Source organism: Macrosteles quadrilineatus, unplaced genomic scaffold, assembly GCF_028750875.1.
Source record: "Macrosteles quadrilineatus isolate MER2022 unplaced genomic scaffold, UCM_ALF_1.0 Scaffold_1__1_contigs__length_201487025, whole genome shotgun sequence".
NCBI lineage: Eukaryota > Metazoa > Arthropoda > Insecta > Hemiptera > Cicadellidae > Macrosteles > Macrosteles quadrilineatus.
Window position 1 is genome coordinate 57,760,607 of NW_026542594.1, and position 16,364 is coordinate 57,776,970.

Below are 16,364 nucleotides of genomic sequence, written 5' to 3' on the forward strand. Positions count from 1 at the left end.
CATAATTTGATTTGTTCATGTAGTAGGCCGGCGAGTCGTGGAGATTGCGGCGTTACCTCATTGGTATTAGAGAAAAGTCAGTGGCTTTTTGATGGTTTTGAAACCGGACCCAGCTGTTCCTGATCATTTGGCTTTAAATAAATGATCATGACTAATGAACCAGCTGATCTTAGCCAGTAACAAAGCTACATACATCATCTCACAACATTCTACACTCATCCTTCACTCAAATTTGGGTTAAGATACACACCTATGTGGCGTCCTCATCTCAAATAGGCTATGACCTCACTGTTTTAATCTGATGCTGCATTGATCGTTGATTGATATTTTAGAACACAAGTACCTAATGTTTTGAAAGCATGGCAAAATAATGCTCCTTGTTTTAACTATTCAAAAAGTGTTTAAGCAGTATTAATTCAAAACTATTGGTTTTTATAAAATGTAGCATAGCTACTTCAAATAAAATGGCTAAGTTCAAGGCATTAATTTGATTCCAAAGTGTATTTGGCTACAAGGTGTATTTAATTTAGCCAAAAGCAGATTGATTGTCTGAGAATATATTTACTAACTGTTAGAATGTAGTTGATATAATTTGTTGCAGATGTGATTGCTATGAACACCATGTTGAAAGCATTGATCCCCGTCATAGCATTATCAGCACACACTTTTGCATTCCGCATCGGTCTAGGATGTGTACCATGGTTCATGGTACCAGAAATAATCCCTAAACATGCCCAGTCATGGGCAAACTCACTGTGTAACTTTTACAGCTATGTTGTTCTTTTTTCTGTTCTGTACTCATTTATATGGGGTGTTGACATGTTTGGCTTTGGACCGACATTTTTCTTTTTTTCTTGCACTTGTACCATTGGAACCGTATTCATTTGTTTTTTTGTGCCTGAAACCAAACAAAAATCAAGTGAACAAATTCAAGAAGAATTGGAAAATGGTTCAAAGAGAGTTCAGTATAGAAAGATATAAAAGCGACTCTTTGCATTAGTTCCACCATCAAATTCATGACTTCTCATACCAATGGTTGTGAAACTTCAGTATTTTATGCCCAGTATTTTTCAAATGCTTTGAAATCCAACAAAACATTTGACAAGGTTTTATGTGGACTTTCAACCTTTTAAATTTTGAAAAGTGTAGATTAGAAATGGTTGCTTGGGTATTTTGTTTAAAACAAAGACTTAACTACTGCTTTGTCTTTATTAATGTTCTTTAAAAAAACTCTTTATATGGGGGTCATACTTAAATATCACTAAAACTGTGATTACACTTACTTAAATTTAGAACTAGAGAATTACTTGTTGATGTGGACCAGCTATTACTCATCAAATGTCTAAGAGGATGTTATGTAGTTTCCTCCCCGCAAAGGTACACATTCTAACCAGCGGAGATATAATAGCAATAGAACGCCTACTTAACAATCTTTAGCCACAGACTGGTGCTAATAACCTTGAGACGTTTTTTTACCTTTTATGTTTGATGTACAATCAAATTATAAGAAGTGTACGACTCAGTTTGTTTAGTTAACATATTTTATAGTACAATAAAACATGCATTTATTTTATGATGTGTAAAATTTCATTTTACCTGACAATTTTAGCCAAATATATGTTTATTTAGTACTTTGCGAAAACTGTTGTTCAATTGTACAGAGCTGAATAATACTGTACAAGGATAACTTGATCCTATTATTTGATCAGTAGTCTTTAATTAAATGATCCTGACCACTGAGCTAGAGATACAACTGGAGGTAACACACTGAATGAGTGAATTGCCAGATGATGGCCGCCATTTTAACTGAGGGATAAAGTATATTGTACCACAGATTGTGGAAACAATAAGAGGCGGTTTGGGAGCTCGAGCCCAGCTAGTACGCGCCTAGTGTTGGACGCGCCTAACTTTAGTCCCCGGACAAGAAACCAGGCTTGGGAGCTCGCGCCTAAGTTGAAATGGTCGTAGATCAAGTATAGTCGCGACTAAGTTGCAGCGCAGCTAGATGGACAGGGAATCGCGGGGAATTCAGGTTTTGACGTTGGCAACGGCCACTGCAGAACACGTTACCGTTGACAACAACAAAAGATGAACAATTGAAGATGGATACAATTTAATCTTGGTATATCAACGGTGGCTAATTAGTAGACTATGGTGCAAGTTTCCGCATTTTACCATTGCAAAAATGTAGTTTTGTAAGATCGTTGATTTACAGTACATCTCAATGACGGCTATGTTATGTTTTATCTATGGTTTTATCTATGGTTACTACACCTTATAAATACGTACAGACAAACATAGGCTTTTGAAAATCAATATGATTTCTTTCAGAGATCAAAAACATTAGGTAATCATTTAAAAAAGATTACCCTGTGTGTGGAACAGTAACATCTGAAACTCGGTTTTATGCAATAAAAAGCTTCAAAATTTAACAACAATTGCCCTGTATAATATATGGGTATTGACGGAAATAAAAATAAAAAGTATTTTAAGTAATTGCGGAGGTTATGATTGTGTGAAGCAAAGGTATATCTTTTAATACTGGGTGGCCCATAAGTCAGTTGACAAATTTGCATTTAATGAAATGATACACAACAAAATGGAATACATGTCTATTATTAATTCATAACTCAAAAACAACATTTACTGTCGAGATGGAGGTTGAACATTCGGAAAACGTTCTACAAACAAATTGCACACATCACTATAACTATGGCCATGTTTGCAAAACAAATACACGCTGTTCTGTTGTTAACTTTCTATTCATTGTTTATCGAATAACAATGAACACACTATCATGAATAACTATCAAACATAACCTCAAACTAAACAACAACAATTACTAAACACAACTCCCAACAGCTGTGGTATTACAGCTATGTATGGTACCAACTGCTAAAATTAAAAAAAATTGCAAGAGTCAACTGACTTATGGGCCACCCACTTACAAAAACATTATTGTCAATTTTAAAAATTTTAAACATGACACTCTTTTATCTAATTTTCCTATAGGGAAGTAGCTATTACCGTAGGTAGCACTTAGTTCCGGCACCGATATACTTTTCCATTTTGATGTCCCTAGAGGCCAAAAACACTATTCGTTCAAATGTTTATATATGTATAGCCAATATATTATATATACGTCCATGAACGTGACAACTTGAGTAATTTTTTTCTGATTTTGATAAAATTTGGCATGAAAGTGTAAGGTGCGATAAACCTTAATAAGTTCGTGAACCAGCATGATCAGACCATGGGAACCCGGGGTTTTATGGGATAAAAATAGTTTTTCTCAATTTTAACCCCTAAAACATAAATCCTTATCTTTAAAATATTTTAAAGAGTATAAAAAACAATTTAGTATCTTAAAATGTTTTGTACGGTTATTGGCTACAGAGATTATTCAAAAAATCGTAAATTTAAAATTCCCATTTGATTAAGTGATTCTCGTGGAGAATAAGTTAACTGTTGTAGTTTGGTCATTTATGGATATATTTTGATGGAACTTGACAAATTTATTCATTTTATATAAAGCTGTTAATATTTTGGTGAAAAACACACTTTATTGCCCTCCCTGTAGCAGCATACCTACATGTAGGTAGTTTTAGTTACTTGTTAAACCTAAAGCTATTTAAATAAATTGCATTGAAAGTCCTATTAGGTTATTGGATATTCGCTTAGTCTGTAGGTTTTCTGTGGTGGGGTTATTGATATACTGTATATATTTTATTATACTCCAAATAATCTAAGTACTCCATTTTAATGTAACTAGCACTTGGTCAATGACACTGAACTGAGCTCAATTAAAGCAATAAAAATAAAACGATTATGACTGTGACCTATTTGCAGTTTTTTTATGTTTTGTGTATTATCTCTTCACTCTTTCGTAGGGGTGAGTGGGGGTCGCTAAATTTTCTTAGCTAATAAAATATTTATTATTAAGGTACGGGTGCTTATAACCAAACTCTCAGTTGAAATAAATTCTATTTAGGGTCCATTTTTTTATTGCAGTTAACGGTAAAAACAAAAAACAAATAATCTTTCGTTAAATTTAGCTTTCTGCAAGATTTTTTTAAATTTTGAACAACAGAAACCTAAAAAAAAACTTTTATCAAATATACTTTGAGAGTAATGAAATTGTTCGGAATTTAATAACGAATTCTAATATAACATTCTTTTTGTTAATATGTAAACAATTAACTTGCTAATGAGGTAATACCGGCATGATGTCGACTTAGACCTGCCCCCTGGCAGGACTAAAGTTGGGGACTAAAATCACTAATTTTTATGACGAAAATATATTACTTAGTCCCGAAATCGGTCTCCCAAACCCACCGAGACTATCTCTTAGGCTGGCGCCTAAGTCTACTTGACTCCCAAACCAACAATATTTAGGCGCGAGATTATCCCTGCACAAGTTAGGCGCGCGCCTAACTGATCCCGAGCTCCCAAACCCATTTTCTAGGCGGCAGCCTAAATACCGGAAATATCCGGTTCTTAGTCGCGGACTAGTGCTAATACCAAGCTCCCAAACCGCCTCTAATGGTCTATAGTCTATGATTGTACTTAGTACATTGATACTAGGAGAATAGAGGATTGTGGGATTGTAATAAAGATATGAGCCGGTTAATTCCTCTATTTGCTACCAATATAACAAAATTTCCCTTTAACAAGATATTCTAGCACAGTTGCAGTGCCAGTGCTACCTCTAGTCTAGTTGTATTTCTAGTTCAGTGGTTCTAGCTAATGAAACAGCCAGTCTTAGTCAATAACAAAGCTGCACTAGGCATCTCACTCCATTATACACTCTAAACAACGCATCTAGGTGGCATTCCCAAACTCAATTGACAATATTAAGTTTACTGTAATAATTGAGTACTGTCCAACAATAAAAAAAAACTGGCTGCCATTTTTACTAGTCATCAGGAACTATCAGTATGACTGTCTGTTTCATTTGTGTTTGGAAATTGATTTCTACTAAATTCCATCCATCTTTGATTGAGTGTTTCTTACTGTTCATTACTGTCGTTATTAAAAATTATTTGGACAAAGTATATATACAGTAGAACCTCTTTAATCCGAACCCCCGTAATCCGAACGTCCACTAATCCGAACCCCTTATTGCTGTACTCTATACACAGTACAGCAATTCTTTATTGTATACTGTATTTAATTTACAGTACTGTTTATTCACCATGTTTACTACTGTATTAAATAAACACTGTAGTTTACTTTACAAAACATTTTGTAATTTTTCCCAAATTAATTTTGATCAATTTTAGGCATGTTTTAGCTATTGTTGTGTAAAAACAACAATATGTTCTGTAATCCGAACTATTCAATAGACCGAACTACCCCTGGTCCCAATTAGTTCGGATTAAAGAGGTTCTACTGTACCGTACTTTAATACTTTTAGTGAAAAAGAAAGATATTTTTCTACACCGTTTTACTGTACGGACCATTTAGCCATTACTTACCAATTAGCAAAACAATTAAAACTATTTTCTTGTCAGTTTGCAACAAAAACAGCCGTTTCAATACATGCGTTGCGGGTCTAAAGCAGCTCTTTTATCCCTAGGGAGTAAACAGGGCCGGACTTAGGACTTCAGAGGCCCCGGGCGAATTTGCCGATGGGGCCCCCAGTATGATTATACGAGAACAAATACGGTACACAATGTAACGCATATTGCATGCACACTAATTTTAAATAGGCAATTTCAAGGTGAATTAATATGTAAACCTGTTAGAATAGTATGCTGTATTTTGCATAAACTAATTTTATGTAATATTTTAAGTCTGAAAATAGCTACAATGTACGGTGTTCTGTTATGATTTGTTCTTGTTGTAATTGTATTTATAAAATTTTAATATACCTAGCAGGTACCTTACAAATTTTTTTGCAATACATTAAAATGTAATATCCTTTGCAACAAATAATGAAAACTATAGATAAAATAAAAATAAAATAACACGTAGCCTACTTGTAAAAGGTTTAATTTAATTTTTTTACTGTAATACACATTCTATTTGGTGCTTGAATGAAAACACAAATAAAAAATAACTAACATTAATAAATGGAGTAAGTTATATTTAAACACGTGATGTAAGTCAGAGATAATGCATACACTTTTAAAGCTTTAATATATTTTATAACTTACTATAATTTTACTAACAAACCTTTTACTAAGTTTATAAGATACAAGTCAAAACAATTTTAAAGTTTACTTTTTATAGATTAATCATTATAAGGTTTAGAACATAGTTATTTTCCCTATAAATACATGTCACTTCCCACTCGGATACGTTGGTCACGTTGGCATGGCAATTAAAACCCCCTTTTCCTACATTTCTTGACTGCACTAAAACTATAAAACCATAAACTATGACTTATGTTTATTTTCATAATGGTTTTGGTATGGAATTCTCGTTTGTATAATATGTTAAAGTACTAGCATGAAAAGTACCATTAAGAACTTTAACGAGTTTGAGTTTTTTCTTGACGAGTAAAATGTTACAATACAAGTCTAATAACCAATCACAAGCACAAGCACAAGCTAACCATTTATATGAGTTCCTGAAAGATGTTTAAATGTATTCAATATCTCAGATTAATACAACACAAACATAACATTCAATACAACATTAATTTGTTCTTTGTAGTGTTTGCAGAATTATTAATAAAATACAACACAAAAGTACGACAATGTCAACCAAAAACACACTGGGAGTAAAGTGATTTAAATGGTTTTGGATAGGCGATAAGGCATTGTATGTATGTTTATGCGCGTGCGTGAGACAGACAGGACTAGACAGGATCCCTTATTAGCTCATTATCATTTATTGTTGCAGCTGCTTGTTGTTTTTTTACGATTTCAGTCGACAACGCTCGCCCGCTCCCAAATAATGTAATTTTTTTTAACATCAGACGACCCTATAGTTGTCATAAAATGTCTATATAGATTTTTTTATCCTACTGGCACTGTATGATTTTGACTCTTAATGACTAAATTGAAGATACAAATTTCGACGTATAACTTAATTACTATTTTACAAAACCTTTTAATTGAAAGGTTAATATAATACTTCTGCCCCTTAAAATCGTGATTGGCATATACTTAGAGGTAAAAGAATAACATCTAATAAAACATAAACAGAGCAATGTTTTTATTTTCAAAAGTATTAGAACTCCGTTGAATCTCCATTTAATATATAAGTATAGCCCAACACAATTGTACAAGTTACGTTCTACGTTAGGACAAGAGTTTTCATATTATTTATTGTATTTTTTGCCCCAAGTGAAGGGGCCCCCTTCAACTCGATCGCCGCGGCCGTACGTTTGTGTGAACAGCTTCATTGAAACTCAAACTGGTCCGTCACAGCCTAGCAGCTATGCTCGTGTAAACTAGGTCTAAGCGCGGGGCCCAGTGCAAACCTGAGGAAAAGTCCCTTAGAGTCAAGAATTTTGGTCCTAGTAATACCTTAAAACTCACCTAACAATGACCTTAAATATAGGATAACGACAATAAAGCTGTTAAAAAAGAAGGCCATTCGGTAAGTGTCTGATTAATTTTCGAAGATATTAATAAAAACTACTGTGCAAGGGGCCCCTTTCGGGGCCCCCCTAGGCCCGGGGGCCCCGGGCGCTCGCCCCGTCCGCCCCTAGGTAAGTTCGGCCCTGGGAGTAAAAGTCAGCTGTTTAATGAAAATTGCAATTGTAAGCAATCACATGAAACGATTGTTTTAATCGGTTGTGGCTTATTGTTGCCTTTTTGTCAATAGTTTGACGATCTATTGTTTAAAGTACTCTAACACTATCATAATAGACAAAATAATTGAATTACTTACTAAACAGCTGCTTGTATGTGTTAGCAAAATTGAAAACTAGCTGGAAGTAGTTTTGAAAGGCTATCTTTTCAGTTCTTTGTGTGTTGGGAGATGCATCCCATAAATCAAGCTCAACATGGTACTTTTAGAAACCTCTTTGGAATGTTAAGCGAAGACTGTGCGAAGTTTTTTAAAAATCATTTTTGAATATCGGTGCCATTATTTGATGAACTTGAAAAAGCACTAAAAAGACTTTGTTTTGTAACTTAGTTTGCTGAAATGGTGCAATATATGATGAAAAATATAGTTAATCACACAAGCAAAAAGTGTCTTTTTAACCCTCGCACATTTTTCGACCTCAGCTTTGCCTCAATCTTAAAACTTTGAGCCCTAGTTGATAAGAGTCACTCTACGCCCTAGTGATGAAATAATATACGGTACTACTAAAATCCACTTTTGTGAAAGGTAACAGTTTTTCTTAATTGCAAAATTGGTATCCTGTTTGTCAAGCAAAGGTCAACTGAAAAGCTTTATATGAGTATTATCAAAAGGTCATAGTTTTCACCTGGACCCAGCAGTTCTTGATCATTGCTTATATAACTGGCCCTGGCTAAGGAAACAGCTCATCCAGCCTATAAAATTCTTCAAAGATCATCCCACTGCATTCTCCACTCAGCATCCTCGTTTTACTTTTATTTATATTCAGCGTAAAATACACAGCAATCACAATGTAAAATCAATTGAAAAATTGTCTACAACTAACATTGTTAGCCTCCTTTTATTCACTGTGGCACGCCACAGCGGTCTGACGCCGTCCCAACCACTGCACCAATGTGTCACGCGGCAAGCGGCTGCGATCGACCGCTGTCACGTGGAGGGTGTAACAGTGCTGCCAACCCGATTACAGTAAAAAAGCGCCATAGGCATTTGAGATGCATCTCATAAATCAAGCTCAACATGTAGATGGTATTTTTAGAAACCAGTTTGGAATGTTAAGAGAAGACCGTGAGAAGTTTTTTAAAAATTATTTTCGAATATCGGTGCCATCATTTGATGAACTTGCTTTAAATGTTTGACAGACCACGACTACAAGAACTCAAATACTCCAAGGACAGGAAGTCATTTTGACCAGAGAGCTTCCGCTAAGTACGACACGACCACACAACTAACTACAATGCGCACAGCTGAATAATAAGAACACGTATAGTGAGTGACACTTGAGGTGACTTCGGTTGGCAGCAATACTAGAGCGACCGCAGGCTGCCTTGTTGAATAAAACTATCCTATACAACACAATGCATATAGGAGCCGCTCGCCGCCTGCAGTTTCTAAGTGCAAGCGGCTGTATTTACAAACCTCCGCGGCAACCCACTACTTCTGAGACTGCTCCTTTTTGAATAAAAGCAATCATTTACAGCAATGCACTTACAAAACCGCTGGCGGCCTGCCGTGGTGAATAAAAGGGGGCTTAGTTGTACATTGTTTTTGAATTTCTGCTACGTTTCAAATCCACAACCAATAAAAGTATTGGAATGTTTCAGCTTTGAATGTTCATCCAAAGTGGTCATGGGTTCCTGTGGTATCTATGTGTGTGTACTTCTATGCTTTCACCATAGGCCTGGGTACCTTGCCATGGTTCATGGTGGGAGAAATTATCCCACGGGAAGCTCAGAAATGGGCAACATCAATTGCAGTTATATATTCATTTACCTTCTCTTTTGTCATATTGAAAGTATACATAATTTTCTCAATCGTCATAGGCAACTCAATTATATTTGGATTTTTCTCAGTTTGTTGTTTCATTGGAGTCATTTTTATATATTTTTGTGTGCCTGAAACTAGGTGCAAGTCACCAAGTAACCTTAACACTTAGGCTATATCTAAAACTATAAAATTCATTGCTTGAAAGTTTTTGTCTAGTTGTATAATGTTGTTTATGTTCATAAAATACAATAAATACAGATTAGTATACATTTGAGTTTAATTAACCTAAAAACAACTATGAATCAGCAAGGAATGGTTTTAATGTATCATTAGGATTAAAATTGGGCGAAAGAAAAAGTATAAAATTGTTAAGTTACCTTTTGCGTCAAACGATCCTTGATGTAGTAATTGATAACTACAGCTGTTTCATGCCGCTGGGGCACATCTTCAGGTTGTAGAGCGTCAAGATAAAATAGCTGTCATCAGTGGATGATTTTGTCAGAATAAATAATTACACAAATAAGAAAACATTTAAATACACAAATTTAACAAACTTGGCCAAGTGACAAACACGCAGGTGAATGTTGGTCATGATGCAATGGAAGTACAGTCCCAGGTCCCAGCATTATTTACATTTATAGTGAAATCTATCTATCTATCTATATATTAATAAGGCAAGCATGTTTCTTTAAAACCTTTTTCTCAGCTCGTGTGCATCGCAGGGAATATCTACGCATGCTGTTAGAAATATATTTGCCTGTAGATGTGCAGGATCCCTTTATAAATTAAAATAGGCTAAAAAATAAGCACAAAAAATGAATTTGAAAACTTCAAAAAATTAACGTGGACCATATGGGTTGCCATGAGGGTGAGGAAATAACAACAAAATGTGAAAAGAAAATCAAAACAAATGGAAGAAATTCCAAATACATATTTTATTTACAGTGTGTTTATTTACTAAAAAGACTTTGTTTTGTAACTTAGTTTGCTGAAATGGTGCAATATATGATGAAAAATATAGTTAATCACACAAGCAAAAAGTGTCTTTTTAACCCTCGCACATTTTTCGACCTGAGCTTTGCCTCAATCTTAAAACTTTGAGCCCTGGTTGATAAGGGCACAAAAAATGAATTTGAAAACTTCAAAAAATTAACGTGGACCATATGGGTTGCCATGAGGGTGAGGAAATAACAACAAAATGTAAAAAGAAAATCAAAACAAATGGAAGAAATTCCAATTACATATTTTATTTACAGTGTGGGGAGAAAATAGAGAAGTCTGTACATTAATTATATTTGGTCGAGTTTCGACCACAGGACGACCACAAAAGTACTTATTTAATACGCAAGCAGGTTTTTTTGTGACAATTACTACTCCGAAACTACTGAACCGATTGACATGTTTTTGGTGTTATTGGAAAGAGCGTAACGTGAAGTTGTACAGGAAACTTTCATTTTAGGGAAATATTAGAGAGTGAGGCCCTGGGGCCCTTTAAAGTTTCACATTTCTCCATAAGATTAACATGGGAAACAAAAATTGTTATGAAACTCTAGCTGCTGTCAGAAATTAAAAGTGAGAAGAAGAACATATGTTTATTGTAAACAGTCAATAAGTTTTCTAATTTAACAGTTTGCTACAAACTGACTTGGTTGAAATTAAGTATTTACTATTTGAATTTGGGTTGGCGTAAATATTACAATGGAAATCGCGAGACAGCCTGGATAATTTTATATACTAAAATGAAAACTGAATTAACACTGTGCTGCAATTCTTAGTGATAATTGAAAGAGCCAATTTGCAAACTATGGAAACATAGGAAAGTCATAGAAACCAAAGAGAAGAAATAGAAACAATGCTTTTTTTAAATTGATAATCGTTATTATGGGCAACCAAATGCGGCTATGAGTAAGGCTCTTTGTAAAAACACTAAAAAACTATTTTTCTGCTTTTGAAAAATTATAAGATATTTACAATAAATGTTGATTATCGATCTGTTATGAACATCTTGAGTATTTCCATCATCTTTGTGTCGAATCTTTTAAAGTCATCAGAAATTATGACTGTTATTCGTTTTAAAATAACGCATTTAATACTAAGCAATTGCTCGAATTCGAGCAAAAGGTACACTAGTACTTATTGAATACGCAAGCAGATTTTTTGTGACAATTACTCCTCCAAAACTACTGAACCGATTGACATGTTTTTTTGTCATTAAAAAGAGTGTAAGGTGAAGTTGTGCAGGAAACATTCTTTTTAGGGAAATAATTAGAGGGTGAGGCCCTGGAGCCCTTTAAAGTTTTGTATTTCTCCATAAGACTAACATGGGAAACAAACGTTGTTATGAAACTCCAACTGTTGTCAGAAATTAAAAGTGAGAAGAAAAACATATGTTAATTGTAAACAGTCAATGTGTAAATTATCTAGGTATGTTGTATTAAAAATGTGTATAGTTTTGGATGTTGTTAAGGACGACCTAATGCGGCTATGAGTGGGAAACATTTGTAAAAAACACAAAAAAACAAAATCAGCTTTTGAAAAGTGATAACATATTTACAAGAAATGTTGATTACATCGAACTGTTATGTTCATCGTGAGAATTTCCATAATATTTGAGTCCTTTGAAGTCATCAGAATTTTCATAAATTCATAAATAACAGTCATCTGTTATTCGTTTTAACATAACATCTGTAATACTTCGCAATTGCTTGAATTAGAGCAACTGGTACACTAGTTCATTTTAAGATGCAATGTTATTTGCATGTGATCAGAACCTATTTGTTTTAGTACACTAAATGCCCTTATTACATACAGACATCCTAATATGAGTAAGATTTTGATCAAACTTTGGAATTTTATTTATCTTATACTTATTAATATTTTACCAAAAAGTGCACTTATTAGTTTCCTTGTAGCAGCAAACCTAGGTACTCGTTAAACCTAATGTTATTTTAATTTAATTGAATATAAATTGAGACAAATGGAAATTTGCTCAGTTGGCAGGTTTGCTGCGGCGGGGGTATTTTTAATAATAATCTTTTGTAATATAATAAACACAAAGAAAAATCATGCTTATTTTTTAGTAATCATCTTCCACTAAACTGGCGTTTTTACAAACTTGGCAGTGCCCTGCTGGATTAAGGAGTGTTTTTTGATAACCATCACAATGGGCTCCATCAAGATGTCAATTCCTAATAAAAATGTATGAACATACAGGCAAATATATGAAAAAGCACTCAATGTTTGTGGTGTCAAAATAAACATTTACATTGTGTGGATTGTAATGCAATACAACAACAGTATAGGTCCTCTGTGAGTACACTGTACCAGTAGTGAAGGTGAGAGTTAATTTCCAGCCAAACACTTCTAATCTTCTCTGTATTTACAGGTCCCACTTTACTCCCAGGGATGAGCCTGCTGGCAGTTACTGCATTGTGTATCTACATGGTTGGTTTTTGTATTGGTTTTGGTTGCATTCCATGGTTCATGGTAGCTGAACTCTGCCCTCGGTCTGTCCAAGGCTGGGCAAACTCCCTCATTGTCCTTTACACACATTTGTTAACTTTCTGGATCACAAAGAGTTTTATTGGCAGTGTTGACTTATTTGGAAATTCAGCAACTTTTGCTTTTTTTGCAACATCATGTTTTCTTGGTGTAATTTTCACGTACAATTTTGTACCAGAAACTAAAAATAAATCTGCCTCCGAGATTCTAAAATCTATTGAGCTTGGTCCAAGGAAAGCTACTGAGTATTTTATGTCTTCTTAAACTTTGTTTTACATGTGTGTATTGAAAAAGTAAAAAATATCATAATGTAAAAAATAAAAGTTGATGGAGGAATATTTGTTTATTGTTTATACATGGCCAAATTAAATCAAGGGCTGGAGCTTAATTTTTGTTGTTGCCAAAATTCAAAAACTAAAGTGGTTATGTTTTGAATTTATTTTGCTCGAAATTATTCATGGATCATAACAGATTTTCCTAAGTGCTGAACAAATTTTTGAACTAAAGTTATAAAGAAAATAAAATTTGATTTGGCAGATATATCCGTCTTAGCCAACAATAATTTTGTACATTATTTACAAATCTGAACTTGTAATTTGATGATCGGGCTGTGATTTTTGAGATCCCTCTAACATGATATGTATTTCTTGCAGAGGCATTCCTTTTGTATCAGGTAGTAAAATTAGTATAAAGAAAAAAGCAATTACAGAAAACACTGAGAATGAGAAGAAAAGAGAATGTGTGCCAATTTTTTCTGATAAAATAGGGAACAGTTTGGTGAGAACAAATCCCATTGCCCAGCAACTTGATGACGTGACAGCAGAGGCAATTCCTTTGACATTTGGTGGGAAGACTTCTGCCATGACAGCCCAAGGGAGTGGACCAAACCCTGCAATAGAACATACCAACAGTCAAGATTTTGTTTAAAGGAAAAGATATAATTAATACACAGAGGCGATTGCACTATATTTTCAAATTTATGTTTCTGATAAGACACTAGCAGTGCAAATTGATTAAGGTATAGTCAAATTCATAAAGTTATTTTTTGGAAATTCATATTTTACTAAAACATTAAATTAGCTAGATGAGGTTAATTAATTGTTAAATGTAACAATTATCATAGTTAGATCAAGTAGAGTATATCACACATTGAAACTCTTCCCTAAGATAGGGTATCTAATCCTATAGTTTAAAATTGAAATGTTTAAATCGATGGTATAGATTTGAACTATAAATCAGGGGTGCCCATAAGGGGGGGGGGGCTGTGACACAGACTGCGTCATTGAAATTCTTGGGGGGGGGTTGCAAAAATTAAAATGGGGGGGGGCTAAAGTTAATTGCAACAGTGTTCAACGTGACGACAATCAAAAATATATTACGAAGTCACTAGATAGAAAGTCGATTAATTAATGACAATAGTTATACTATTGAATTCAATTAGTTAAAATAGGATTTTAGGATAGTTTAGGATTCGTGTAGGAAGTTATTATTCAAGATTAGCAAGACGTGAGATCTAAGAGGGAGGGCATGAATGGCTTAACTGCTGTGATAGATAAAGATAACGCGTGGTACAGACAGTCCAGCTACACCGCGACTTTAGCACAGAACGCTTTGTTGACATAAAGCTCGTTAAAATACAATCAAGTAGCCTATACTCGATTACCTGTGATAATAAAAGGGGGGGGGGAATGAAAAATATGGCTAATCCAATATAGTATTAAAACAATTTGCATTTTTATCAACAAAATTCAATATTGCACTATCATTATTATTGTGCAATAATGACATTTCAAATAATTTATCTTGGTTCAGTTGTATAAATGGCAACGTTTAAAATTACAGCTCACTCAAACTCAACTAATAACTAGCCAAACACTGTATTGCTACAAATAAGGTAAATATTAAACCTTAGAAAGTTTTGTAAGCTACTGCTCATGATAGACAGATAGGCTACCGGTAGGTGCTGTGTCACAACATAGGAATTAATAGACAAGTAATACAAAAGTGTAAAATATTTCAAGATGATAAAAACACTCTTAAAAAGAATGTAACGAGAACAATTTTGTTATTCTTTATATTTTTTCTTCTGTTCTTTCTTAGGGTTCTCTTCAATATTCAAACACAAATTCAACAAGTGCCCATATTTACTCGTTGCCCAATCACAGCCTACTATAGTTACCATGGTTATACTAATCACTCAATCACAGTTTACTAGGCATTATATCGTCATCATTCCCCAGCTGTTGTATCTGAAATCAAAACGGAGCAGACGATTGTTGGCGCAAGCGTTAAAGTTGAAGTAATTTTTCCATTTCATTTTCATCAAAGGAGCTGTGATTTTTCAAAAACGGTTATGTGGGAGGGAGAGGGGGTTGTTATATGAAGAGAAAGACGCTGACAATTCGTTAAGCAAAGGTTACGAACGCTATGTAGATATTCTGGCAATAAAAAATTCCTTAAATTGAGGTGACTTATAAAACTCTAATTTTATTTATATAGAAAGATAAGTTTTCTAGTCCTGTATAACACTGATTCACGGTCTTTTCCCAGTAATCAAAATTCAATTACAGCTTGATACACACAGAATCTCCGGTTCCCGACCTGGATGATGGCTAGTTATTTCATTTAATTTACAGTTACATATTAGTATCAGTGATAAATCAAATCCATTATGTAAGCCACACGGTTATTAATCTCACTTGGTTTTGGATTTGCTTACAAACGTGATCGGAAATGGTTAGGACCTACACAGTATTCGTAAACAACATTATTTATGTAAACATATTAAGTGACAGCTAGAAAAAGGAATCTTTATCAAAACAGCTGTTCGTAATTTCATATATGACGTGTTCTCTTAACAGATTATTAGTATTTCATAAATGACGTTTGTAGTAAACATGGATTAAAAACTTGAAAAAACCACACAAAATTGGGTTTTTGATAAGACTTGTTTCAACTTCTTTAATGCATAAAACGTAAAAATAACCCAAAATATGTTTAATTCTGAGCAATGTATACAGACACACACAGTTCTCACAGTTCAGTAGTGGAGTTCTCTATAACTTTATCTATCTATCTTCTATATATATAATAGGCTAAGCCATTTTGTTAATCGAACTCCTCCGTTATTATTTGCCCAATTTTGACGTTAGAGGTCTCAAAATAAAGGTTAAAACGTGTAGTTGTGCCCAACGGTATTAGATTTTTGATAAAGTCGTTGGTAAGGGCGTCAGAGGCCCTTAAAGTCAGTTTTTTCTCCATAAGGATAACATGGGAGATATTTTTAATTTATAAAAACATATGTTTTTAGTTGAAAATAGTCAAAGTCCACTACA

General features: G+C 34.1%; 2 protein-coding genes across 5 annotated transcripts in view; one reads left to right on the forward strand and one right to left on the reverse strand.

The window, feature by feature from the left end:
- Positions 1-13,359, forward strand: part of LOC128983202 (facilitated trehalose transporter Tret1-2 homolog) — an 86,782-nt gene extending 73,423 nt beyond the window's left edge. For 2 of the 4 annotated variants that reach the window (XM_054402402.1, XM_054402401.1), the window contains one exon: positions 602-1,573. In XM_054402402.1, the coding sequence (XP_054258377.1) occupies positions 602-981 (380 nt within the window). In that variant the 3' untranslated portion in view covers positions 982-1,573. Of the gene's footprint in view, positions 1-601; positions 1,574-9,365; positions 9,796-12,913 lie in introns of those variants that run through there. The other 2 variants (XM_054402403.1, XM_054402405.1) reach the window with 2 other exon arrangements.
- LOC128997283 (facilitated trehalose transporter Tret1-2 homolog) overlaps positions 13,081-16,364 on the reverse strand; it is a 48,820-nt gene continuing 45,536 nt past the window's right edge. The window contains exon 11 of the mRNA XM_054422908.1: positions 13,081-13,918. Within this exon, the coding sequence (XP_054278883.1) occupies positions 13,605-13,918 (314 nt within the window). The 3' untranslated portion in view covers positions 13,081-13,604. The remainder of the gene's footprint in view (positions 13,919-16,364) is intronic.